This window comes from Myotis brandtii, unplaced genomic scaffold (genome assembly GCF_000412655.1).
Source record: "Myotis brandtii unplaced genomic scaffold, ASM41265v1 scaffold520, whole genome shotgun sequence".
NCBI lineage: Eukaryota > Metazoa > Chordata > Mammalia > Chiroptera > Vespertilionidae > Myotis > Myotis brandtii.
This window is the reverse complement of record NW_005369827.1, coordinates 1500723-1524168: the sequence shown is the minus strand read 5'-3', so window position 1 is coordinate 1524168 and position 23446 is coordinate 1500723. Positions and strand designations below refer to the sequence as shown.

Here is a 23446-nt window from a genome sequence, read left to right as displayed (position 1 = left end):
GCCGCCGCGGTCATTCCTGCGGTGTCAACGCCGCCGCCTTTCCAGGTACAGTTCCTGCCGCAGTCATTGTACTTTGCGTGTGAGGCCTCCCTTTGCGTGGGTTCACTTACTGTTCCACAGGGGAGCTCATTGTGTGCCTAGCTCTCTGTTAGAACTATGGAATCGGGTGGCAGAAAAAATGTTTAAATAAATCATGACAGGACAGAACAATTTTCAATAATAATTGCATTGCTCTACTGTTTCACTGTGTTAAAGATGGAAAGCAATATACAAAAATGACGTGTAATTTTTCAGTGTCACAATATTGTGCTTACTATTTTTTTTTATGACACAATAATTTTTAACTCATGGTTTTTTGTTAAGGTGCAAGTGTCAGGGAGATAGTTCCCAGTTTCACATTCCGAATTGCAGTTCAATGAAGAATTTTGTTTTTAAATCTCTCTGTGTATAAATATATACATTTGTATATGTGTATACATCCTTAAGCCTGTATATACATGGAGAGAGAAATATCTGTAGAGGTAGAAATATGTGACACTTTACACAATCTGCCCGTAATCATCTCCTCCAACCATATCCTACTATTCCCACATCTCTCCCAATCCACCCTCACCTTTCACCCTCCTCCCCCACCTTTGCTCACAGTGTTCTCTTATGTGCGGTTTCCTCCATCTCGTCTCATCTGTAGCATCTTCCCCATCCACCCAGCCTTGGAAGTCTCATTACCTACAGCGTTACTTGGCATATGGCTGTCAGTATGTTCCACCTCCCCAATTAAAATGAAGCTCCTCCAACCTGGGCTGGTTTGGCTCAATCTCTCTCTCTCTCACTCCTTCTCCTCTCCCCTCTTTCCTCCCTCCCTCTCTCCTTCCCTCCCCACCCCACTCCCTTCCACTCTCTCTAAAAATCAATGGAAAAAATATCCTTAGGTGAGGATGAACAACAACAACAAAAAGGCTCCTCCAGACGAGGGCTACATCTTACATTTCTTTGTCTCTTCAGTGCATAGCTCACGGAATGTGTATAAGTGAGAGACAGCCATTTAGCCAAACAGGAAATAAAGTCTTGTTAAAGCTGTTCTTTGTGAGGCAGCGAAATACCTTCCCAGTCAGCAAGCACAAATACTCTGGCCGGGGGTCTCTTATCTGACCGGATAAGAATTATCCAGGGAACAGAGATTCTTAGACTCAAACCTCAGAGGATTCCAGTTCACAGAACTGCGCTGCGGCTCTAGAATCCACATTCTGTACAAGCTCCTCAGTGATGCTGCAACAGCCAGGCTTGCGAGCCGCCGCAGTGGGCTGCTGCTCGCTTGCATTTGCCCACTTGAGCACCAGTCTGGACTGAATTATTCAGAAAGCTGAACATGTATTCACCTCCCAATGTGTCACCGAGTATTCTCTAATGCAGGCCTTCCTGCAGCCAAAAAAGGGAATAGGTGTCATTGATTCACACTGTAGAATGACAGCCAAGTGCCGTTACTTCTTGTGAACTGTGAATATACACAGTAACCTACAATCGATACTTGGTGGAATTATTGTAATAATTTCTAATTCCTCTTTACTAAGAAATGCGTGAACTTCTGCCTTTGGCATATAGCATTGGTTCTGGTCAGGGCCAGATTCCCGGCCTCACGCTCGTGTTGAATAGCAGGCTGTTGCTGTCTCTGGTCACTCTGCACTGGATGTCACCTTCAAGGCCTTTATTTGATGTCTCTGCTTAAGAATTTGCTCAATGTACAGCCATCAATCAGTTGACTCCTTTGGAGAATTGTCCCTCCTTCAGTGTATTCTGCAGAATGCCTGGTGCCACTCACTGTTTTAACCTGGGAATGGCTCCGTTGGGTGTGCTTGGCCCGGGTGCTGTCCCTCAAACCTACGTGCTCTGTGGCCCGCCCTCTGGCCTTTGACCTGGCTTCTCTGCCGTGCTCCATCCTCACCCCGTCTGTGTTCTCTGCCAAACTGCAGCAGAGCAAGGAGCATTTTAAACTCTACCGGTGGGTGGTTGGGACACATTTCTGAGCCTGGGTGTTGGGTCGGACCGTAGCATATGGAGAGGTTTCTCTCTGATGTCACTTTCCCTGCGATGACCCCCCCTTGGTGCATTTGTCAGCAAATGTATGTCCACACATTTGGAAAAGATTGCTCGGGTCTTGCTGTGAACCAGTCTTCCCAGTTCCCAAGTTCCTCTCCCGGGTTGTAAGATGTTGCCAAAGAGGTGTTGTTATAGGTTATAGAAGGCAAGATAATGCGGCTTTAAAGTGCAGGCTCTAGGGTCACAGTGCCACCGCTCCAAAGCTGTTCCTCCCTGTGCCAGCCGCTGAGCACATGCTAACCTCTCCATGTAATCCCATACCAGCTTCATTAGTGGTTGTAATGACCCCATATGTCATACAAATAAGGCGCTTAGAATAGTGTCTGGCAAACCACAATCTCTCAGTTATTATTATTATATCATTAGTATAATTATTGTTTTGGTTCTAGTTGAAAAAATGACTCTTAGATTATGAAGTTCCTTTGAACATAATTTTGTCACTCTGATTTGCAGATTTTGTAAAGGAATGATACTCCTTTATAAAAAATCCAGGAGGAAATAAGTTTTTAAACCTAATTCTCCATGTCATGTATCCTGAATTATTTGCAGATGCATTAAGACATAGAGACCCTAGCAGCATTTGCTATGGGGCAGGCATCCTGTGGAAGATAAAGTGCTCCAGAGATTTTGTTAAATGTATGTCTTATTTTACCAAAAATCCCCTTCTCTGTGGCAAACACTTTGGGAAATACTGAACCACAGTATGCCCTCTCTACTCACATTTGCTCTGAAAACATAGTATGTTACACTTTCAGGTAGAGAGGAGGAAGTAGCAGGGACTTTTACTGTCGGTGGTGGCAGCTATATCGAGGCAGCTTTAGTTAGCTTATTTTTCCTGATTCATGTGAAAACTCCCCCTTATCCTTCACAACCCAGCTCAATGTCTCCACTTCCGAGATGCTATCTCCAACTTCCCAGGTTAATGGGTTCCTTTTGTAAGTTTCTGCAACAATTTGTATGTATAGTGGTGTTACATCTTAGGTGGTTGAAACCATTACATTTGTTGAAGATTGTGTATGGTCGGTTTTTTTTGAGGAACAGCTTACGAAGCTGCCCTTTTGGAGGTCTGCATACTTTTTTCCATAAAGTTGTCAGTCCTTTCTCCTTTTTTTTTGAAATATCGTGTTCCTTCAGTTAAGTATGAATTGAGGCAGCTGGCACATATTTTAGGTCCCTGTTTTAGGGGGTGAAATATGTTCTTATTGACTTTTAGAGAGAGGAAGGGAGAGAGAGAAACATCGACCGGTTGCCTCCATAAGCACCCTGGAACCAAACCCACCACCTCAGCATGTGCCCTGACCGGGAATCTAACCAGCAACCTTTTGGTGCACAGGACAACACTGAACCAACTGAGCCACACCGGCCAGAGCTAAGGAAATGTTTAATTACTGTGAGATCAGCTAAGTAAAGGGTGGATTCTCAACTTCCTTGTCTAGTTCCCTGGGCATGTGCTGATGGAGTGAATGGTGGGTAGAAGATTCCTTTCGCATTCTGGTTCTCACTTTCACCTGTGGAATTTGCATGAGCCTTGAGGACGCAGCTCCACCTTATCTTAATGGCTCTTTTCACCCCTGCTTTGAACAAATATTGGTTCTTTGTTTACTCCTCTCCCTCCCCTCCCTGAGAGTGGAGACCTTTATTTTTACACCTGGGAGTTGAAGGAATGAATGGAGTTGTTAAATGAATGGATGACTAAATGGGGAAAGGTGCTCCCGATGGGTAAGGATTCCTTTTCTCTCCTCCGCAGGGCCGTCCAATAACTCCAGTATACACGGTGGCTCCAAACATTCAGAGAATTCCCGCTGCCGGGATCTATGGGGCCAGTTACGTTCCCTTTGCTGCTCCGGCCACGGCCACGATCGCCACACTACAGAAGAACGCGGCAGCAGCCGCTGCCGTCTACGGAGGATACGCTGGCTATATACCTCAGGCCTTCCCTGCTGCTGCTATTCAGGTTCCCATTCATGACGTCTACCAGACGTACTGATTCTGGGGGTGAGAGCGGAGACGAATCGCGAAACTACCACTGAAGGAACACTTTACTATTTATGAAGAAAGAGCATGGTGGCTTAGCACACAGATGAAACCTGAAAGTGAAGAATGTAGTCAAGTACCATACTGAAATATTTTATATACATGAAGTTTTCACTAGTTTTTTAAGACTATTTTCAACTTAGCAGCCTGTGTTCATACATTTCTAAGAGACTTGTAATGGTTCGTGCCTTAAGACCATCTCTTAAAAATTTGTATGCTGTAGTACGTTTGTATAGAGGTTTTTGTTTTTGTATTTTTAAGGATATATTTTCAGTATGAAGGTTATTTTCTTAACTTCTGCACTCCAGAGATTTCTATTTTGTAGTACCTTCAATAATATATCAACTATATATTAAAAGGCACACTTGAGCAGCTAGGGAACTATTTTGAAAAATATATTCAATATTTAAAGATACAAACAATAGTGCTTTAAAACTATCACATAAAACGTTATTTTAAAAATTATACTGGAAAGTGCAATTTTAAAATGAGTAAAACCTCTATTTTTGCTGGCATTAAGGGTTGACGGGGTTACCATGTGTTATCTACGATGGTTCTATTTTTTTTAAAAGAAATTAAACACCCGGTCTCTCCTTAAGCCAGCATTGGAAAGACTTGTCACACTTCTGGGTCCAAACACTGGAATGCTCTCCCCTGCCACCATTACCCTGGGGCCTGCTCATTCTCTCTGGGTCTTTGCTCTTAAACTTAATATTGCCTTCTACTCCCCTGCTCATCCCTGCCTTCTACCCGAATCCCACCTCCCTGTGTGGCAAGTCTAGAGCAGATGAATTACTCTGGCGGAGAAAACATGGGTGGCTTTTGTACTTCTGGGTTTTTGTTGGGGATTTTGGGTTTTGGTTGGGGACGTATTTTCAATAGCAGACTATGTGTAAGCACAGATTTTAGTAGTTTTCATAAGACATCTTTGCATAGCTATTTAATTGCCCGATAGAAAACTTCAGTTCCTTTTCTCACGCTTGTATTTTATTTGCTTTTGAAGTATGAGTTTGTAGAGACGACGAATGTTATTGTAGCAAGGCCCCCCCCCAGAGACTCCTGTTGCAGAAAGTGACGCTTCTAGTTGCCTTACCGTGTTTCATGCAAAAATGTCTGTGGTCGCCAGTGGCGTTAAAAATAGTATGTTTATTGGACAGGGCTTCCCTCCGTGGCTGTGCCACGTGGCAGGTGAACTGCGTCGACCGTGCATGCCCAGGAGGAGGGGGAGACCGGCAGGAGTTAAGACATAGTTTGTAAATATCTCCTAATGCTCCTTTTTAGGTTTTTTATGTTGCAGAAGTTCATGGTATAGAGTTTAATGCAAAAGGAAACCATTTTATTTCAATGTTATTAAAAGCTTTGTTTTATTAGGAAGTAAATATATTGTTGCAGTGTTTTGTGCCTGTTTAAAGGCTTTTGTTTAGCAGAGTGAATGTAAAATACAGTAAAATATTAAGATCGTCATCTACTTTATGAAATACATCAACGTGGAATTTTTTTTTAAAGGCTCTACCAAGGAAGTGAGTTGTGCAATAAGTAGCAAGTAACACAGTTGTGTTTTTATATAAGACTAGAGACCCACCAAATCTTTCCACTCGCTGAATTTTTGCTGGTGGCTGAATTTTTATTTGTGGATTAATAATAGGATCATGCCTCAAACAAATATTTTAGTTTTGTTTTAAATTTTAAATTAAGAGATTCCCAAATTCTGCACCACTCTCCCTTCACCCCGCCACCAATTTAGAGTGGGATGAATTTTTTATATATAAGCAATATTTATTTATTGTGTAAAGTTATTGGGTGCTCACAAAGGCCTTTAAACATTCCTTCCCACCATTCCTAAGTGACATAAAATGATTGTGCAATGTTCCTGATGATGTACCCAGCAAGCTGCACCCAAACTTGAGTCTGTTGGAATGAGTAACCCAACGAAATGCCGCTTGGACCAGAGCCTCCTCCTGTGGCTTTGTGAGAAGAAGTGTCTGATGGTGACAGAGGTTCCCCGGATGAGACTCAGACCCAGCGGTCTTACTGTATTTTACATGTGCCTGTACATTGTTTGGGGGGGAAAGAATAATAAAAAGTAAAGGAAAAAAAATGATATCTTAACATGGCAAATGCCAAACTACCTTAAAAACCAATGTTGGTGACAGCCAGTTAAGTATCAGTGAGCCTCTTCTCTGTTTCTATTTCGAACCCATTTCACATACACTACTGAGGTAAGTTTATAACTTGAAATGTGAACTTTTTTTTTTTTTTAGGGTTAAGAACAAACTATATAAATGTAAAAAAAAAAGCTTTAGAGTTTTCTGTTTTCAAACATGCTAGCAGTTTACTTCTCTTTAGTTGCTTTGTATTTGAAAAGCTTTAAACTTATTTAGATCTTGCTCCATTTACAATACATTCTTAGGATGTATGTAGTAAATAAAGCTTTCTTTAAAGCAATTTCAAAATCTTATTCTAAATTGTGTTTTCTTTATGTCATACTAGAGACCCATAACCTCTTTTTTTTTTCTCTTCCTAACAAAATTAGAAAAACCCTTAACACCATAGAACAGAAGTTCTCAACCTGTGGGTCGCCAACCTGTGGGTCTCAACCCCTTTGGGGGTCAAACGACCCTTTCACAGGGGTCGCCTAAGAACTTCAGAAAACACATATATAATTACATATTGTTTTTGTGATTAATCACTATGCTTTAATTATGTTCAATTTGTAACAATGAAAATACGTCCTGCATATCAGATATTTACATTACGATTCATAACAGTAGCAAAATTACAGTTATGAAGTAGCAACGAAAATAATTTTATGGTTGGGGGTCACCACAACATGAGGAACTGCAGGAAGGTTGAGAACCACTGCCCTAGAAGAAATGAACTAATTCAGTACTTTCAGCTGGAAAACCAGCAAGTTGCTATCATGTTTTTTCGTTTGGAATCACCGTTGTAGATGGAGTACATAGTCATAACTGAATTATTACTACGTCACACTTGAGCTCAGATGTTGAGAGTTGAACTCTGGGACACTCTCAGCATCTGACTGGAATAGTATGTGGCAGAGCCTGTCACAGCTGTCACTGCTTACGTGTGTTCATGATCCTGTTAGACTTCACACGCAACTTTAAATGGAGGCAGTTTGGGTGACATGGAGCTGTTGGGTGGTTTCGTGAAAGTGCTGGGGTGACCTGAATGTTGGTCACAGCAGAGGAAACCAACGCCTCTGTTTCTCCTTTCCACACTCTCAGCAGGGTTAGCAGAACACTTCCTTCCCCTTTCTCTAAAGTTCATCGCTAACTTCAGACAGCGCCCATCAGCGAAGCCAATCAAATGACTCAAGGGAAAGTGGCGGGCTGTCAACAGAATTACTTCTAAAATTTGCCTCACATGGTTCTGCCATTGATTAAGAATTTTACCTTCTTAGTCTTGAGCTGCCTGAGTTGTAGCGTCCGGATACACATTCCTCTTACAAAGGTAAAGGCCCTTTTAAAATATTTTGTTGATTTTTTTACAGAGAGGAAGGGAGAGGGATAGAGAGTTAGAAACATCGATGAGAGAGAAACACCGATCAGCTGCCTCCTGCACACCTCCTACTGGGGATGTGCCCACAACTAAGGTACATGCCCTTGACCGAAATCAAACCCAGGACCCTTCAGTCTTCAGGCCGACGCTCTATCCACTGAGCCAAACCGGTTAGGGCAGCCGTGGGCAAACTACGGCCCCTGCGGGCTGGATCTGGCCCGTTTGAAATGAATAAAACTAAAAAAAAAAAAGACCGTACCCTTTTATGTAATGATGTTTACTTTGAATTTATATTAGTTCACACAAACACTCCATCCATGCTTTTGTTCCGGCCCTCCGGTCCAGTTTAAGAACCCATTGTGGCCCTCGAGTCAAAAAGTTTGCCCACCCCTGGGTTAGGGCAAGGCCCTTTTAGAGGCAGAAGAGGCTTGGAAACTTTCCGGAGGAAGGTCATTAGGCAATATTTTCAAGGGCAACCAGATCTGCTGATTCCTTCTTGTCCTAGGAGAAGAGTCCAGATGCCCTTCAAGTTACAGAATCACGGCATTTGATCAATCTCCTTAGAAAAGGAATTAACAATCCTACAAAATGTGAATTGCACTCTAGTGGGGGCCAGGCTTTGTTCTAGGTCAGCGGTTCTCAACCTATGGGTCGCGACCCCTTTAGCGGTCGAACGACCCTTTCACAGGGGTCGCCTAAGACCATCCTGCGTATCAGATATTTACATTACGATTCATAACAGTAGCAACATTACAGTTAGGAAGCAGCAACGAAAATAATTTTATGGTTGGGTCACAACATGAGGAACTGTATTTAAAGGGCCAGAAGGTTGAGAACCACTGTCTAGGATCAGCCGTGGGCAAACTACGGCCCGCGGGCCGGATCCGGCCCGTTTGAAATGAATAAAACTAAAAAAAAAAAAAAAAGACCGTACCCTTTTATGTAATGATGTTTACTTTGAATTTATATTAGTTCACACAAACACTCCATCCATGCTTTTGTTCCAGCCCTCCGGTCCAGTTTAAGAACCCATTGTGGCCATCGAGTCAAAAAGTTTGCCCACCCCTAGTCTAGGTGCTGTGGTGGCTACAGTATGAACAAAAGCAAAAACATCTTGCACCCATAGAGCTTACACTCCTGTGGGAGAACACGGACAAAAGGAGCAGGTAAATAGCAGGTGGGGTAAATGCTACCATTATATGACCCATTAGGCTCCTGGGCTCAGGGGGACCTCACAGTAACTCGGTGAAGTGGGCAGGGCAGACGAGGTGACTGGCCAAGGTCACACAGCTGGTAGGAACCTGGACTGGAACCTGAGCTCAGACCCCAGTTCCCAGATTCTTTCCAACAGCACCCTGACCCTGGAAATGGGTGAAACCAGTCATGCCAACCACCTACCTCAGAGCCCAGAAAAAGGAAAGAATGGCTTTTTTTTTTTTTACAAGTGTAGCTTCTTTTTTGTCGTTGTTGGCTAAAAAGTGTGTTTTCATATGCAGCCTCTTTTCTTGGGGGATGGGAACTCACGGTAGAATGGCTGAAAATGCATACTCTCAGCATGAAGACACAGCATCTCTAAGTGAGGCTGCTGGAAATATGTTCTCTGGTAGATTTGAGGAGTTCTGTCTATGAAGCCGTCCCAAAGATGACGAAGGAGGCTAGAGAATGATCGTGGGAAGATAATTCCCTCGGATTCTCCACTAAAATAGGTGTCCCATGCATGTTTTTATCCCAAAAATATCAGTCATGACAACATACATAAGTTGAATGAACAATTAGCAAAAGAGGACCCTATGGACAGTCCAGCAGCCATCGCTGGCATGTGCTGTGCTAGGTGTATTTTGTCAGCTATAATGGACTTCACTGGCTTACCAGACCCTATTTTAAGGATATTAGGGCATTTGACATTTTAAAAGAAATGCATAGTATATTACGTCAAGTATTATGTGGGATTTTTTTAAATAGTCCTGTGGGCACACAATGTGGCATGGCTGCTTTGATGAAATGGCATTTTGACACCATGACCCTAAAAAATTACTGGGTAGGTAGGATGATAGAGATACACCCACTTGATCCTTGTCCTACCACACCTTGACCCATTCCCCTCTGACCACTCAAGGTCAAGGGCAGGATTCGACTTAAATATAGAATGAGATTCGAGATATCCACTAAGGGTTTGCTAATTCCAAGTACTAAGATGTTGACTGGATATAGCCTTTTCTTTGTCCTCTTTTCCCTCATTAGTTTAACCTCCCTAAGTACCCAGTATTCCTCTATTGCCTAACTCCTAACACCACTAAACCTGGAAAAAATGTGATTGCCCAAACACTTAGCTCTGTGAGCAAACACCATGGCCTAGTCCACCAGGCCCTAGTGGAACAAGGTTGAGTGTGCAGTCGGCATGCCTGGGAGGTGAAACCCCAGCTTTGCCACTTGTCAGCCATGTGACCTTGGGAAAGATGCTTCACTTGTCTAAGCACCAGTTTCTTGATTGGTAGAGATAATAATCCTGCCCTCATAAGGTTATTGAAAATCAGATGAGTTAATGAATCTTTAAAATGTCTGGTGTGCTGTAGGCACTCAACAAACACTTCCCTTCTTTATACACTGTAGTGTGACAGCATTCTGCTATAGTAACTCCAGTAAGCATTTTCATTTTATGCCTTTTTACTCCTTTTGTTTCTGTTTATTCAATAAATGTTTGTTGAGTGCCAGCTGTGTGCCAGCACAGCATGAGGCACTGGAGAGACAGTGATCAACAAAATCAACCTCTCTGCCTTCCAGATACTCCCAGGCATGATAACACAATGTTGCAAGTGCCATAAAATGCTGGGGACACCCACACAGGCCTGGCCAAGGGGTTAAGAAACATTTGGGGAAGAAGTGGCATCTGAGCCATGACCTACAGGAGGAGTGGGAGTTAGGGCAGGTGAGAAGGAAAGAGAGGGAACAAAAGGTGCCAGATCCAGAAGAAAACACATGGTATATTCAAATCTGCTGCCTCCAGGAGAGAGAGAGGGCATGAAGAAACTCAACCTTTGTTCCGTTCTGTATTAAACATGGTTCATGGGCCTGTGTTAACTGTGGAAGAAAGAGAATTGGTCCCTATAGCAGGGAAATGGGAAGAACCCTCAATCATTTCTCCTTAGGATTTTGAGTTTCTTTTAGAAAATGGCGGAGCTCAGTGTTTATCTCAACTGCAGAAGCTGAGGGATTGATTGTCCAGCAATCAACAGCCTGGTGTATCTGAGTGCTCCCCCTAGTGGGCAACTCCCTCCCTTCAGCCTTCCTGGCCCCAGGTGACGCCCACCCACCCTGATCTGGTGAGAGAGTCTGTAGGGGCAGCCAAGGCTCTTAGGGTTTCCCACACCTTCCTTTAGATCCAGGTTCCACCTTCTGGAGTCATTTAGCAGCTACATGTGTTGGCCAGGGTGTTTATTCCCACTCTCCCTCTGGTAGCCCTACAGGAATACAGGCTTCTCAGCAAAGGTGATGGAGGTCTATAGTCCTCCAGACGACTGCAAGGGCAGCGGAGGGTCCCACGTAAAATCTTCAGAGGTGCACTGGCTTCCTCGGCGGGATTATATTTCCTTGCAACTCCATTCCGCACGATTATACCCACAATCAAAAGCAACACCAAACCCTGCATTTGCAAGAAATATGACCTTTCCTGAGCTAATTTTTAGCTACCCTTCTTTCTTGGCTTGCTCTACTTTGTTTGTCAAAAATCTTGATTAATGATTAACCAACCACGAGATTTAAATAGGCCTTAGTCATTCTGAGGCAGGTAAGACAAGTTGCTGAAGCTCAATTGTTTCTGAAATGACCTTGCTGGGGGCGCTGGGTCAAGACATTTTGAGTTTATGGTATTACGATAACACGGGGCCATGCAATTTTGGTTTTGCTGGGATTTTTCCATTTCTTTTCCAGAACCTTTATTCCAAAGAGTGGTGGCACCAGGGAATGGGATTTCTATCAGACTCACCCCGACCCCAATTCAAATATGGTCTTTTGACACTTTCTCAATCTTATACAAAGTGCTGTGCAAACTTAGCCTCCTGACAGGCCCCTGGACGTCCTTTCCTCGATGAGATGCTCCCCTAAGAAGAGAAATTCTGGAAATGTGACTGATTCTAAATGTGCTCTAGCATTGATAGAAGGAAGTGTTGTGAGCATAAGAGACAAAAACAAAAATAACTCCAGAGCTAAGGATGGGGATGAGGGGTCACTCATAAGGATGGGGGTAATCCACCCATTTTGTAAGGATTTAAAGTCATTTGTTTGTTCTAGAAGTCAGACTGATCTCCTAAAAGAGTTGCTTCACCATAAAGGTAATTGGAAAGGAGAGGGGAAAAAATCACCCATGGCAGAACATGAGGTACAAAACCTGGAGTGTCCAACCACTGTAGGATTACAAATATATACATACATATTCCTGGTGGCTTCCAAATCTCTTGCACCCTAATGCCCCTTTCATTAAACTTGCTCTCAGGAAAGGAAGAAATGAACTAATTCACACTGTGGTTTTTCACTAAGCCCCTTATTCAATAAACAGAGGAATAATTCAATAAAAGCCCTAATTTTGGAATTTAAGGCCTTAGCCCAGTGGTTCTCAACCTGTGGGTCGCGACCCCTTTGGAGGTCGAATGTCCCTTTCACAGGGGTCGCCTAAGACCATCGGAAAACACATATATAATTACATATTGTTTTTGTGATTAATCACTATGCTTTAATTATGTTCAATTTGTAACAATGAAATTGGGGGTCACCACAACATGAGGAACTGTATTAAAGGGTCGTGGCATTAGGAAGGTTGAGAACCACAGCCTTAGCCGGTCAAGTAAAGAGAATTGCTTCAAGGGTCAGGAGGTCCTCCACCTGCCCATGACATTGTACCACAAAAGCAGCCCAGTCTAGCCCAGCCAGCATGGCTCAGTGGTTGAGCATCGGCCTATGAACCAGGAGGTCATGGTTCAATTCCTGGTCAGGGCACATGCCCGGGTTGTGGGCTTGATTCCCAGTAGGGGGCGTGCAGGAGGTAGCCAATCAATGATTCTCATCATTGATGTTTCTATCCCTCTTCCTCTCTGAAATCAATAAAAAAATATATATGAAAAAAACCCAACACAAAAAAACACAGCAGCCCAGTCTAGGGAACTCAGCTTAGGAATTAAAGTCATTTGTTTGTTCTAAAAGTTACACTGATCTCCTAAAAGATTAATTAACATTAACTGATCTCCTAACCTAAAAGATCAATTAACCCTCTGGAGAGTTAATTGAACAATGTTAATAATGAGGAAAATACTGGAAAGACACTCTAATCAAGGAACTTCCCTTATTCTACAGCACTAATATCATTAGCTTATCTTTGAATAGATTTCAGTGTTCACCAAAGGCTTTCTTCATCTCTATCTCACTTGAATCTCATGACAATCCTTAAGACAATTACAGAAGGCATTCTCCTTTTGCTTTTTCTCTTCATTTATTCACTCATTTGTTTATTCAACAAATGTCTTTCTGAGCCTCTACTGTGTGTCAGATGATAGTGGGCTGGACTAAGGGGCTAACAAAGGAGTTAGAGATGGAATGGACTCAAGAGGTGTTAACGTCAATAAATGCTGGTGACTAGTTGGTGATGGAACCAGGGGAAATGAAGAATAACACCTGAGTATCTGGCCTGGATTATTGGGTGGATAATGGTGCAATTTTATATGGCTAATAGTTATCACTGTGCTAGGTATTTTATGTGAATTGGCCTGTTTAATCCTCTTAATGACTCCATGAGATTATTCTTATCCCCATTTAATAGATAAGGAACCTGAGGAACAGAAAGGGTAAATAAGTTGCCCAAGGTCACACAGCTAGTAAGTGACAGAATCCAGATTTAGACTCAGGCAGCCTGAGTACAGAATCCACATTTTTTCTTCTTTTTTTATTATTGATTTCAGAGAGAAAAGGAGAGGGGGAGAGAGGTAGGAACATCAATGATGAGAGAGAATCATTGATCGGCTGCCTCCTGCATGCCCCCTACTGGGAATCAAGCCCACAACTGGGGCATGTGCCCTTGACCAGAATCAAACCCAGGACCCTTCTGTCTGCAGGCTGACACTCTATCCACTGAGACAAACTGGCTAGGGCCAGAATCCACATTCTTACCCAGTATCAGTGGACATGGACTGCAATTTATTGACATGAACAGTACAGAGGGAGTCATAAATTTGGTTGAGCATAAGACAAAACCAGTTTTGGACATGTTGAGCTTAAGATGCCAGGCAAAGTCCAAAAGGTAGTTGGATATATGAGGGCAGGGGCGGGGGGGGAGGGGGGGAGCTGAAACTATGGGTTTTAAAGTATTACCCTTTATAGCAAAATATTACTTTTGAAAAATGTCAATCGATGTATTTTTTCATTTGCCTTAAATCATGGTGTTCTGGGACTCCCTATACCTGGGATCAATAGGATTCAATGCTTCAGGGGAGAGTGGGATGTCAGCCAAAAGTCCAAGCCACCCCTCAGCTTTGACTATCAGATTCTTTTCAGTCCATGGCAAGACAATCACAGGATGTCTTTCCACTTATTTAGGTCTTTTAAAATTTATTCCAGCAATGTTTTATTTTTTTATTATACAAGTCTTAGTTAAATTTATTCCCAAGTAGTTTATTATTTTTAATGCTACTGGAAATGGGTTTATTTTGGATTCTTCATTGCTAGTGTGTAGAAATGCAACTGATTTTTGTATGTTTGTAGCTTCCATTTTAACTCCTTGTTTCATTCCTCAGTTTATTCAGAACAAGGCAGGGAAAAAGAGGTGCTGTTTATGGGGGCCCATTTCAGAAACCAGCAAATATACATATGTTTGGTGTCTGAGGACATGGAATGAAGGTCAGACGGGAGGAGAGTGCACCATGACAAGGGAGAGGTCAAGAATGGAACTTTGGTGAACACCCATGATTAGGGGACAGTCAGAAGAAGAGTCCCCATAAAGGGCCTGAGAAATATGAGGGAAACTACATGTTTCGTTGTTTGTTGCTATGACAAAGTCCAGCACGAAGCTTATAGGTTGAAACAACAACTAAGCCATGTCTATGTTCTTGTGTCCCGTACTAGGCTTCTGCCTGGTATTTGACAACCTAGTTTTGCCGACTATAAAATAAGTCTAGAGACCATGAAATCGCATTGATGTGTTCTTTTAGTCTGAAGATTTAAAGGTTTGGTGTCTGTGATGAGGAGGTAATGGGGTAAGGCGGTGGTTTGCTAACACGTGTTTACCAACTGGCTCCCCAGAAAGAAACAGCTCTGATTTGTCACCTTTGCCAATTCCCATGGTGTAAACAGTCCCACCATGGTTGATTTTAAGACACAAGGTCCTGCCACTGAGTGCAGAGGTGGGAAGAGAATGGCATATTCCAGCTTTCTTCATTATTTCCCCCACACAGATAAAATCGGCAGAATTAACAGCAAAAATAATAGTGGCAAATTTTGAGTATTTTTACTTTTGTTTTTAATATAATTTATTTTACTATAAGTCAATGTAATTTGGCTTTTAATAATGGCTATGTTTAACAATTGATTCACGCAATTCCTAAAAATTAAACAATCAGCTCTCACGAGCCAGCACAAGTCAGCTTCAGTCTGGGCTAGAGGCACACATAGACCTTCTGTCAACAGGAAAGCATGGACCATGAGTACAGACAGACTTCTCTCAGACCGACTTCGGATGAGAATTTGGGCAAGTCACTCAATCTTGGTTTCTTCATCAGTTAAGTGGATGATAATATTATTCCTTCAAGGTTGTTATAAAAATTAAAATACATAGAGTCTGATCCGTAAGAGATGTTCAAAATGCTAGCTCAGTGTTATTTTCCCGAGCTTTAAGCAAAGCTCCACTTTTCCTTTGTACACAAGAAAGACACTTGAGAGTCACCCAGGGTACAGTTGGGAGTCACCAAGTCCAACGTTAGCTATGACACTTGTGTGAGGACATAGATGCAAATAAGCTTCACTTACTATACACTTTGCATGGGCAGAGCCTTGGGCGTCTTGCCCCCGGGAGTTCGGCAGAAGGAGAAGCAGAGTAACAGGCTCCTGGCAACCCTAGAAACTGGGCTGTGACATAACCAGCCTGTGATTGTATATCCCCCCTACGAGGCCTTCCTGGCTCCCCAGATATATTCCCAACAGACTGTTCAAATCCTTGACCATTTTACCCTTTAAATTCCCAATGCGTTACCTAAAGGGAGTGAGGGTTTGCCCAGACCACACCACAAGGATCAGCTGATGAATCAGCCTGCTTGGCAGAGAGCAGGGCCCCAGAGAAATGTCACCTGGGGCAGGTGTGTGGGTGTGGGACAGGGGCGGGGGACTGGGCCAATGGTTCTGGCGTGGAGTAGGGCTTTGCTGGGGGCTGTTGGGACATGCAGGGAGGGAAAGACACCAAGCAGCAGTGAGAAGGAAGGGTCAAAAAGAGACACAAAACCAGTTCTGCCCCACCTCCCAGAGCTGCTGGAGCCTCGGCTGTCGCACACCCCGTGAGAAAGCTCCCACCCTCTCCACCGCTCTGTGTCCTCACCTGCAAGCGCCAGGGATATGGTTAATCAGGAAGTAAGCCGCAGTGGCTGGCACCTGATCCACCTTCAACTCGTCTGTCAACATTTTGCAGCCTCTTTGGAGAAGCCTGTGGAAAGATGAGCTAAGAGGTATAATCCTTTCGCCCTGGGGAGCCAGGTGGGTTCTCACCCTCCCCTCCCCCCAGCCCCAGTCATTTACCAAACAGCAATTGTAACCTGTCAATCATGTGTTAGGTATGGAACATCCAGCATTCTGGCAACCCCACCAAAACAGGGTCTTACCTCAGAGAGGGGTGGCCGAGTGTGTTGGGAAACCTGGCTTTGTGTCCAGCTGGGGGTCCCTGGGCAAGTCACCTGGCTTCTCTAGGCTTCCATATCCTTTCTGTAAACCTACCTTACAAGGTTGTTAGTGGGGGTGACACAATGCAAGTGAAATGCTTTGCCCAATCGTAGGGAGTGGTGTAGTAGGTGCTCGATAAATTGGAGCAGCTGGTGTATTCCTACTACCTATGTGACCTCGACAAGTTATTTCCTCTTTCTGGGTCTTAGTTTCCTCATGTGTGTCTTGTGGACCAGGTGAGCTCGAAGGCGTCCCTATTATTCCATGACAAACAAGATTCTTTGCCTCCGCTCTGGCCCTGCCTATCTGCCACGAGAGATTAGGCCGTTTGCTTTTGCTGTTGCAATGCTCAGATAACAAAGACCTTTGACAGAAGGCCTGATGACTCCTGCCCTTGCCAGAGCTCCAAGGCTGTGGGACAAAGAGCAAACCAGGGTGCTTCTCGAACCACAGGATTAGAAGAGGGACAGGGCGCTAGGCAGCAGGGCCTGAGTGCAGTGGAAACAATGCCCTCAAAATGCCGCCTAGAGGGGGGTCATGACAGACATGTCAACATTTGCTGGGGGACCCAGCATCATCTCTTGGGATTGAGTCTACCCCCAAAATAGTGGTGGTGGAGAGGGGATGAGCCAGCTCTCCACTTCCAGAATAAAATTCCCTCTGGGCTCCCGTTGAATGAGGCAAAGGCTCTTCTTTCTCATCGAAGCCCTGTGAGTGATTCCAATAAAGTGAGAGCCAGGGAAATGGGTGGGTGAAGTCCAAGCCGGGTTGGAGGAAACAGAGGGAAAGGTTGAGTGCAGGTGGAAGCCTACTCATGCCCTTAGCCCTGCCTAGCATTTCCAGTTGCCCTAATGTCCTTCACTAAGGTACGTAACGGGACAAGGATTGAGTACCTGGGAGCCAGGACAGAAGGAAAGTCTTCCTCAGACCTGAGTCCTAACACAGGATTCCAAGGAGTTCAGGCTGGCTTATTCCCAGAATACTTTGGGTCAGCCCCATCTTCACTGAAAAAAACAACAGCAGCCCTAGCCGGTTTGGCTCAGTGGATAGAGCTTCGGCCCCCAGAATGAAGGGTCCCCTGTTTGATTCTGGTCAAGGGCAGGTACCTCGGTTGCAAGCTTGGTCCCTGTCCCAGGCCCTGGTCAGGGCACATGCAGGAAGCAAACCAATCGATGTGTCTCTCTCACATCAATGTCTCTGTCTCTCCCAACCCCTCTAAGAATCAAGGGAGAAAATCTTGGGTGAGGATTAACAAAAATAAATAAATAAACAACAGCAACTTCTGATTCTGTGTAGGGCACATTTGCTCCCATCTGTGTTTTCCCAGAGCCTCATTTCTGTAGGGGCCTCCCCTAATTTCCATGAGTGATTTCCAGATGTCGGTTAAGGAGCTGGCTTCCAGCTGGCAGAAAGCGTTGCTCATTAGGAACCGTCACAAGACCTCAGGCCCTTGGATGACAGCTCACAGGGTTGCTGTCACCCTCCCAGCTGGAAGGTCTCTGCTGAATGGCAGGCTTCCTGAAGTGTTCCCCTGTGTGTCGTGGACTGTGATCAACTTTCAAGGTCAAGTTTCAGGTTTTTTTATACTGTCCCTCATTTTATGCCACTAATTCCAAGCCCCCTTCTTCCCCCCGCCCCTGGCAGTGAGAAAGAAGCATCTGTCACAGAAAAATGGCTTGAGTGGGCAAGGGACAGCCCCCACCCAGCCACAATCCAGCTGCCATCTCTGCGTGCCTCTGTCGTGTGTCCCACTTAATCCCAGCCTGCCCACTGATCATCACGCCGTGGCCACACTTTTATGCAAAGTAACAGCAATACACTCAGCATCGCCTCCAATAGGAGGATCAGCCTTGTCGATGCCCTTCCACTTAAACAGTGTGCCCAACCTGAAAATTATATCATGGTAACCACGGTTACCCCAATACAGTTAAATGTTTTAAAAAGAATGCCCACAAGGAGCTGGGGGAGGGCTCTCTTTGACCACTTGCTCAATTCTATTACCTCGGCACAAACCTACAAAGGTGAGTGTAATGGTTTTCTAAGGCTGCCATCACGAAACACCCAGACTGTGTGGCTTAGACAGCAGAATTTGTTTCTCACCATTCTGGAGGCTAGACGTTCATGACCAAGGGGTCGGCTGGTTTGGTTTCTCCTACGGGCTTTCTCCTTGGCTTGCAGGTGGCTAGCTTGTGGCTGTGTCCTCACCGGGCCTTTCCACGGTGTTCCTGCATCCCTGGTGTTTCTGGGTGTGTCTAAATTCCATCTTCTTATAAGGGCACCAGTCGGATTGGATTTAGGCGCTTCTTAATGCCTCATTTTAACTTAATCACCCCTTTAAAGGCCCTATCTCTAACTATAGTCACATTCTGAAGTACTGAGGGCTAGGGCTTCAACATAGAATTTGAAGGGAACACAGTTCAGCCCACAACAGTGAGCTTTCTGCTTTCTTTTTTTCTGTTTTTAATATATTTTTATTGATTTCAGAGAGGAAGGGAGAGGGAGAGAGATAGAGACATCAATGATGAGAGAGAATCATTGCTTGGCTGCCTCCTGCATGCCCCCTACTGGGGATCAAGCCCGCAACCCAGGCATGTGCCCTTGACCGGAATCGAACCTGGGACCCTTCAGTCTGCAGGCCGACGCTCTATCCACTGAGCAAAGTCGGCCAGGGCTCCTGCTTTCTTTTTGTTGCTGTTGAGGAGGCAAAGGAGAATACTGTAGAATTTCAAAGGGATACTATCCAGGGGTTAGCAACTAGAACCAAGAATGTAAAATCAGGAGAAAAGTAAAAATAGCCCAGATCACTGGGCCTGAAATAGAAAAGGCTGTTTTTCTTTGGTTGAAACACAGGTGCCAGGCTTAAGTATGCTCACCATACAACCTGGATATGCAGGGGAAGTACTTTCCTTGGGTTGTCATCTTATCGGTTGTTACTTGCTAGAGAAAAATAACTGAATGCCCGATCCAGCTTCAACCTTAGTTTAAATCAGTCATTTCATTGGTCCCTTTTGGGTCCTGCTCAGGGTCTTCTACTTCTGCTGGCTTCTTCCCCATTCTCCCTCAGGGTGTCTGAGCCTTCGGCCCAGGCCTGCTTGTGGGGAAGAAGGCACCTTGGTTTTACACAGACCCTTAGATGGGTCCTTGTCTCTGAGGGTTCAGCTCGCCCCACCATGGATGTCTGCCATTGCTGTAGCTCCTGGTCTGGGCTCCCTGTCCCTTGTGCCCCGCGGGGGCTCCTCACTAGCCTCACTGCTTCTGAAGCTGCGGAGCCTGCAGAGCTCTGCCCCAGCCTCCCTCTCCATCGGGCAGCGGGTGTCAGGGCTGGCTCACCGGCTCTCCAGTTGGGACTGTAGATGAATCCTCTCTCTGCTTGACATGCAGCCTGATTTTGTACCGTGTTGCATTGTCCACTCTACCCTTGACCCGTCCCAGAGCAGAAACTGCGACAAGAGCTCTCCCCACAGCCTTAACAAACAGGGCATGGGGGAGACCTGTCTTCTACGTGCCTCCCAGCTTGCCTTTCAAAGGGACATCAGAGCATGGACCTCACCACTTCCCCTGCTAACTTGGCCTCCGTCCATGGCCTCCTCTTCCCATGATGGCCCAGGACAAGAAGAGGCAGTGAGCTCATTTTCTTCCTCGGCTTCATCATTTCCTGGCTCTAACCTAAGCCTAAATCATAAACAGAGTTACCTTCTCTGTCCTATCAGAGAAACCCTATGGTCTCTAGACCAACTGGAAGATATTTTTAGAAAAATGTTTTCTCTCACCCCAAGCCTAGCATTCAAGTCATCGGCATGCTGTGAACTCTGTTTTGGACGTCAGAAACTGAATACTAATTTTCTTTCTCTTTGAATTCCTTCAGGAAGTATTCTGTTCACTTCTCCAGACAAAAGGGCCCAGCAGCCAGTAGGGAAAAGCAGAAGACGGAAGCACATTAATCTCCCCTCCCACTCCAGCAGTGTGTGTGTACTTGCCTGGCAATGGCAATCCCCTAACACACTTGCTTAATGCTTTTTTAGGAAATGGAAGAGAAAAGGAGAAAGAAAAGTAATATATTGAAGATAATGCCCTGGCCAGTGTAGCTAGGTGGTTAGAGCGTTGGCCTGCACACCGAAGGGTCTCAGGTTCTATTCTAGGCCCAGGTTCAGGTGCATGCTGGAGACAACCAATTAATGTGTCTCTCTCACATTGATGTTTCTCTCTCTCTCCCCCGCCTCCCTTCTTTCCACTCTCTCTAAAAATCAATGGAAAAAATATTCTCAGGTAAGGATTAACAACAACATATATATGATATATTTTACAACTAATTATCCCCTGTTTTGTTAGGGTAGAAGAATGAAAATTTGAGTTGGATTGAAATGGAAACTGTTTTGAGCAGTTGGAGAGAGGCTGAGCATGTAATCATACTTGGGATTTGGATTGGGAATGGTAATCCCGCCCAAAGACAAAGACTTGAACTAAATGACGTCTGCAAATCTCATCTAGACCATACTCCTGCTCTCCCAGCCCTGAGAAGGCCCAGAGATGATGTTGGAGCCATCTTTATGGAGCCCAGTGCATGCGTGTGGTCAAAGGGGCCACATCCAGCATGGTGGTCTCTGTGAGAGCGGCAGAAAGGTTTTGGCTCTACAGAGAGCCTATGAAATCCTTCTTAGCAAGTGGATTGAAGCTCAGTAACCTTCAGGAGACTTGGAGGCTTTGGGAAGAAGAAAATGAGAAAAGCAACAGAGATTCCTTTAGCCCTGGAGCCTGGGAGAGTGAACCAACTCCACCAGAGGGCCTGCTTGGTGACTCTATGGGGGCTGATAGGGCTTTAGAGAAGAAGGTCACTCGGCTTCTCCAGGCCTGGTTTTCCTCATTCATAGCAAGAGAGCGTTGGTGCCTACCTCTGACATTTACTGAGTGGGTTACATGAGAGAATGTAGATCCTGCTCCCAGCACAGGGCCTGGCACATAGCAAATTGTTAGTAAATGATAGCTGTTTTATAACTGCCGTTATTTTTAGTGAAACCCCGAAAAAATGATACAGGGAAGGCAGAGTGGGAAACCTGCAGGAGGATCCTCTGGTATATAAAATAAACAAAAGATTGCTTTGTATACCCCCCACCCCGCCCCGCTTTTCTGGGTAAAACCAAGGAGCAAAGATATGATTCTGAGGTTGCAGTCCATGTCAAAAAGGAACATAATGTAACCAGTATCATCTGGGTTTTTACCAAGAAAATGACAAGGATATTTGACCCCACACTGTAGGGTGAGGTTCACATGCTGAAGGCTCAGCCCCTCTACTGTCTCTGTGACCTCTGAAAGGTCAAAGTCCTCTGGCTGAGTGATTTGGGGCAATCTATGCAAGATACTGAGTGGGAGGACTCCGGGTTGAACGAAGAGTGGAAAATTCCCATTTTTATGGTGGTTCCATAACTGGTGAGTTAAAAATGAACCAAAGAGATAGACATAATGCAGACCAGAGTTAGGGGTGGGAAAACCAGGAAAGTCAGGGATCCAGGAAGTAGAACGGAGAAAAAAAAGGACACTCGAGTTAGCACCATAATCCCTGTGATTCAGCAGCTCAAGAGATCTTTCCAGTCAGCACGCCTCTGATTTTCCAGATAAGGAAACTGAGGCTCGGAAAGTCAAAGTACTCGCCCTCGTCCATAGTTAACTAATCTGGGCCTCCCAGCTTCCATCTGGCACTCTTTCCAAATCCAGGGATTAGAGATAAGACCCTCAGAGAGAAGAGCCAAGGAAGAAAAAAAAAATGTCATTTCTATCCAAGTCCCAAGATCTATGATTGGTTAGCTGGCAACTAGCAGCCTCATGAAAAGAAACTTGACTCCAAGACCTGCAGCCAGGAGAAGGCCCTGGGGATGGAGGCCCAATGTTAAAACAACACGAGGTTGGAGTTGAGCAATGGATGGCAGGACTCCAGGCACAGGAAGGGAGCAAACGCACCTGTTCAGGTCCTGAAGCGAAACAGGACTTGAGCAGCCCCGGCCCCAGCAGGAGAGAAGCCACAGGAGGGGAGAGCAAAAGGCTTGGTTTAAAAAAATCACTTTGCAACACTGTCCACAATTCCATCACATTAATGGACTTTCCTCCCCGCCCCCCTTGCTGCCCAGCATGCAAGTCCCTTGTCCTAATTTTGAGGAATCGCCCGTTGCGAGAAAAAGCACTCTTAGAACCAACATCTCAAGAGTTAACCAGAGGATATGAACCCAGGGTAATTATGCTGTATCTTCTGATTGTGAACCAATGCTACAGAGCACAGCATGGAAACGGCAGAAATCCTTGCCCTTTTTGCCCTCTAATGCCAGAGACCACACCAGTTCTAGGTCACCACCACCAAAGCCTGTGAACTATGCAAAGTCAAAGAAATAGTGATGTTGGATCCGTGGTGGCAGCTGGGATGCTCTGTCATTAAAATCAATGTCTAACCTAGCTGGTGTGGCTCAGTGGTTGAGGGTGGACCTATGAACCAGGAGGTCACAGTTCGATTCCCAGACAGGGCAAATAGCCTGTTGTGGGTTTGACCCCCAGCTGGGGGCATGCAGGAGGCAGCCCATTGATGTTTTTCTTTCATCAATGTTTCTCTCTCTCTCCCTCCCTTCCTATCTCTGAAATAAATTTAAAGAAAAACATATAAAACAATCAGTGTCCAAGGATAGTGACCATGGTTGACAATAATGGTGACATTCTCATCACATTTCACTCATTTATTTTCTGCCAGCCTTGGCCAGCATTCACCACAGCATCCACTACCTGGTTGACCTGCAGGCACCACTCCTCATCTGCACCAGGAGAAGCCAAGGAGTTTTAGAAGGCTGGGGCTCAGCTCAATTGTGAATCTCAGGATTCAGAAGATGTTCAAGCACAATGGAAGGTAAAAAGCTTCACA

The 23446-nt window shown here is 44.8% G+C and overlaps 1 protein-coding gene across 1 annotated transcript in view; it reads left to right on the top strand.

The window, feature by feature from the left end:
* Positions 1–6581, top strand: part of RBM47 (RNA binding motif protein 47) — a 31094-nt gene extending 24513 nt beyond the window's left edge. The window contains exons 5-6 of the mRNA XM_014548665.1: positions 1–45; positions 3842–6581. The exon at positions 1–45 is cut by the window's left edge and continues 146 nt beyond it. Of these exons, the coding sequence (XP_014404151.1) occupies positions 1–45; positions 3842–4081 (285 nt within the window). The 3' untranslated portion in view covers positions 4082–6581. The remainder of the gene's footprint in view (positions 46–3841) is intronic.
* The last annotated feature ends 16865 nt before the right edge of the window (positions 6582–23446 follow it).